Source organism: Vigna unguiculata, chromosome 5 (genome assembly GCF_037176805.1).
Source record: "Vigna unguiculata cultivar grain cowpea cultivar isolate G323 ecotype 2 chromosome 5, ASM3717680v1, whole genome shotgun sequence".
Taxonomy (NCBI): domain Eukaryota; kingdom Viridiplantae; phylum Streptophyta; class Magnoliopsida; order Fabales; family Fabaceae; genus Vigna; species Vigna unguiculata.
In genome coordinates, this window is record NC_140796.1 from 4789079 (window position 1) to 4793534 (window position 4456).

A 4456-nucleotide genomic window follows, 5' to 3' on the forward strand; every position below is an offset into this window, starting at 1 on the left:
TTCAAAAACACTGCATAATGCAGCAGAAAGTAACCAAGTAAGGCCTTTGATAGAAAAAATATATGGTAAGAAGAGTTTGATTTTACAAAATTTTCCAGACACACTAAAACAGCCCGGCCATCTTCTCTAGTCCAAACACATGACCCAGAAGAAACAAGAGAACACACCAATTGGTGAAGGGAACATGAATACTTCAACAGAAAAGAAAAGTGTGCAAAAGAACAAAAAAAGGAAAAGGGTGTGTATGTATCTATATCATGATGATGATGATGGAAAACAGAACAAAAACAAAGTAAAATAAAGGAATATAAAGTAAAAAACCATCTCAACTCAACTCAACGTTCCTTGGTTGAACCATTTTTCTTTCAATTTTGTTTTCTCATCATGTCTTCTTTGTCAGGTTCAAACCTTGGGAGGTTTAGCAATGTGTTCACACGAGACACTCCTTCAAGTGCAGACCATTCTATTTCTGACTCAGGATCTATTTCCTCTTCCTTAGACTCTTTCTCCTCCTCATTCTTGTTGGTGTCATCACCTTCACCTTCGCCTTCACCTTCATCGTTCTCCCTGCATGTTCCTGACCTAGCCAGACCGGTCGGGGCCGAAACGTCTCCCCGGTCGCCGTTGTGGACTTGGACGGCCGAACTAGGTTGCTCCTTGGACTTGGCAATGGAAGCACTGCATACTTTGTGTGAGGCAGTGTCCAGAAAGAGGCAAACCACAGCACAGTCATCCACTTTGGAGGTCGGATACTTGTACCGCCATGCACGAACGGCTGACTCGACCAGCGCTCGAGCGGCCGAAGCACGCCTTGATGTGGCTGCCACTATGTCCACCACTTCTTTGTTTGAGAGAACATCCCAAATCTGCCATTGACAAACAACAAACTTGAGATGAATGTGAAAAGGCAAAGTAAAAAGGAAATCTTTGTTGGTGACAATGGTAGTTAGGTTGCCTACCCCATCTGTTGCTAAGACAATGAACTCGTCTTTTTCGGTGAGTCTTCTGTATGACATCTCTGGAACAGATATCAGGCCAAAATCTTTGAGACAAAAATCACCGAATGCCCTGGCCATGGCAAGGCCTGGTGAGTCGTTGTTCGGCAACCAGACACGAGCAACTTCGGGTTCATCCTGAAGAGCAAAAACACGGCCTTTACATTTGCGAATTCTCTCTTCTTCAGCTGTAAAAATGAGAAAAATAAACTGGGTCAGACATATGAACAATGCGTACATATATGACAGCATGAAAATTGCATTTGGGAGCTTTCAACTTAATACAGAGTGATACACAGGCTAAAGCAATATCTATTTAAACTTTAAAACCAAGAATGGGTTGCTTATGCAGATGTTGAATTTGAGATGAGCCATGACATACAGACACAATACCTCGTCACACACATTAGGAGTTCATGTTCTTTACTGTTTTTTTTAGCCTTCGAAATAGTTGATTTTGTCATATTAAAAAAGTTTCTACTATATTTTAAAACATCAAAATCAATATACATCAGTGTATTTTGAAGACACGACATAGGATCAGTACCAAAAACTCAGTGCATAATCCAAATTCATTGGATAAATCATACACCATGTGTGCAAGTATTTCACATGTATTTGAACTTGACATTGAAATAGGTTCCATTGCTAAATGGATGCTCAACAATCTGATGCCAGACAAGAGATATATACCTGGAAGATTGGGTTTCAGATCCACAGTTAACTGGACAGCGACAAGAGAATCATCATTCGCTCTTGTACCCAACACAGCTCTAGAGTCACCAACATTTCCAACGATAAGATCATGGCCCTACAAATGAACAAAAAATCCTTTATGGTCAGAAGAAATAACTCTTTTGCAGAAAATTACAAGTTTCCAACAAAACATAATCAGAGTTACAAAGGTTACAAAGCAACACCTGCTTAATCAGAGTTACTGCTGTTGTTCCGCTACAAAAACAATCAATACTTTGGTGGGTCTTCAGTTCCCTATCCATAACTTTGAACGCCGTCAAAAAGGATTCCTTAAGTGTCTGAAAGATTTCAGGGTGTTTTTCTGTTTCTTCAGCATCAACAGATACCCGAGGATCCTCATCAGCAGATGCAGAAGCAGCCTCTTCTATGTTCATGCTTCCTGCAGGATTAACGCTAATCTCCTTGAGGACTTCCTCACCAGGAACATTAACTTCCCAATGGGCATTCAGTTTTAGAGGAAGAGAATCTCTCACTCTTTTTGCAACCATGTGACCATATGGACCATGGCCATCAAAAACTCCACAGAAAACAGTATCTTGTCTAGAACAAAAGTTCTGCAATACATCGAAAACAGAACCAATTAAAACTCTGTTCAGCAATAGCTACAAAAAGCTTCCCCCTCCCATATCCATAATAAATACAAAATCAAGAGAATAGCAAGAAACAGATGAAAGGGGAAGACACAAATTTTCACCAAGTGATCCCCATTGAATAAAACATTAGATCACTAATTCATTCACAATATCACAATCAAAACCAGAAACAGTCATACATAGCAAAAAGTCATGCAAAAGAGAATCAAGGATCAGCAACAATCATAACTATGCACAAAACTACATATGCAAAGAAACCATGATAGAATAGAACACACTTGGTCAATCAATAAACGTCACAACCAAATCCGAATGAAATACAAGGCTCAGCATAATACTTGGAAAAGTAGTTATATAAGTAAGTAAGTAAGTATGTATGTATATACATAAATAACCCATGTTCGTATGTATATATGGCAGGGCACAAAATCCAATGTGAGGTAAATCAATCAACCTCGCTAACATTAAGATGGAAAAAGATCTGAATTGTGAGCAAAATGTAGCAAAAGAAAGAGTACAGAAAGAGGGTAATTGGGGAAATATAAGAAAATGTAAAGTGAGAGAAAGGATCTAACCTCCCAAACCACCATGGCATCCTGGTTGGTGCCCTTCTTGCCTTGTTGAGTGAACAAGGATGCAACTTGGGAGGAGCCATTGAGGAAGATCCTCCCAGGGATCCTATGGAGAGGCTCATTCCTCCAATACTCAAAGGAAGAAGCTCTTGATCCAAGCCTCTTCTTGGCGTTGCTCTTGCGCTTTCTGAAAGATGAAGAGGGTGAAGTGGGGTGAGGGCTCCTGCTTTCCGCAGAGAAGCAGGACCCCATCTTAAGGGCCCTTAGAATGCCAAGAATACACTCCAAACCACTCGAACACCCACTTTCTTCCCTTGAAGGATCCGTCACAACCCCTTTGAGAATCACCAACAAAAATCAAACCTTTCGCAATCCCCCAACACCACTTCTCCACAACCTTCAATTTTTCTTCTTTCACTTGCGCAACCTCTTCACCACCACCGCCACAACAATCACACCAGCACACTTCAGATTGAGATGACTAAAATGGCAGTGAACCAACTTCAGTCATCAACCAAGGCAGAGAATTCAGGATAAGACCAGAAAGAAAGATGTGTCTCTCTTTTTTTTTTAATGGGTGGAGAACCAGAGAAAAGAAACAACACTCCTCTTTTTCTCTCTCTTCCTCTTTTTGGTTTCTGTTATTGTCAAATAATAGATAACATGCAGATCTGCGTAATCCCCCACAAAGGCCACAACCCTCTTTTTTTTATTATTAAAAACCTTCTGTTGCAAAATCAACAAAAGGGATTAGTTAGCAACTCGAGATGTATGTACTCCAAGGTGGTATTTTGAAGGTAACCCACATCAGCATGCGAGAAGTTCAAGCGAACCCAGAAAGCAAAGTTCTGAGCTTTGGATCAGAGGCGTCGATGGGGGTTGAATTGACTAGAAAGTCGAAGAAAAGAGAATGGGTGGGTAGAAAAGGAAGAATGTGAAGAAGGAGGAGAGAGAAAGAGAGTGCATGTATGTATGATGATGAAGTTGTGTGTATGAGATTTCGAATGGAGTGAGAAACAAACAAGTTGAAAGTGGGGAAAGAATCTGAACCACCGAGGACGCAGAGACGCAGAAACAAAGCCGTTCTTGTCTCTGGAAGACGTCACTCTTGGACGGAGAGAGAAGGAAAAACTAACACAGAAGAGAAAAGAGAAGATAGACAAAGCAAAATTTTGGACAAAGCCTTCATTGTTCCACTTTTAAAAACAAGTTTTCCCATCATTGCGTTAAAGAACATATAAAATTTTAAAAATGTATATTTTTCCGACCAAGTAACCTGGTAAATCTTATTCTTACTGAAGGTCAATTGTTGTCTGTTTTAACGCGTGTTCATCTATGTATTATTGAAGTTTCAAGATTTATCTTCACAGAAAGTATAAACAGTTTCTGTGTCAATTATGTTTGTCCAAATATACTTTTCTTTTAAAACATGTTAAACTACTATATTTTTACTTCTGAGTGTTATATAAACATAACAACATGCTCTTTTCTTTTGCAGTATATTGTTTCTACGTCACCAGTTTTTTAATCATAATATTAA

General features: G+C 39.5%; 1 protein-coding gene across 1 annotated transcript; it reads right to left on the reverse strand.

Annotated features, from left to right (window-relative positions):
• Positions 1-4101, reverse strand: LOC114184888 (Protein phosphatase 2C family protein). Its single transcript, XM_028072271.2, has 5 exons — positions 2920-4101; positions 1916-2305; positions 1689-1806; positions 960-1183; positions 1-866 (listed from the first exon to the last, which is right to left on the reverse strand). The coding sequence occupies exons 1-5, from the start codon at positions 3166-3168 to the stop codon at positions 366-368; spliced, it is 1482 nt and encodes a 493-aa protein (XP_027928072.2). The 5' UTR covers positions 3169-4101; the 3' UTR covers positions 1-365.
• Between the last annotated feature and the right edge of the window lie 355 nt (positions 4102-4456).

What these genes read in the sequence shown, in the direction of transcription:
- LOC114184888 (XM_028072271.2), bottom strand. Translation starts at nt 3,168, where the DNA reads ATGGGGTCCTGCTTCTCTGCGGAAAGCAGGAGCCCTCACCCCACTTCA. An exon ending in CAGTAACTCTGATTAAGCAG is followed by an intron (nt 1,807 to 1,915) that starts GTGTTGCTTTGT and finishes GTTCATTTGTAG; the next exon opens with GGCCATGATCTTATCGTTGG. An exon ending in TCTGAAACCCAATCTTCCAG is followed by an intron (nt 1,184 to 1,688) that starts GTATATATCTCT and finishes TCATTTTTACAG; the next exon opens with CTGAAGAAGAGAGAATTCGC.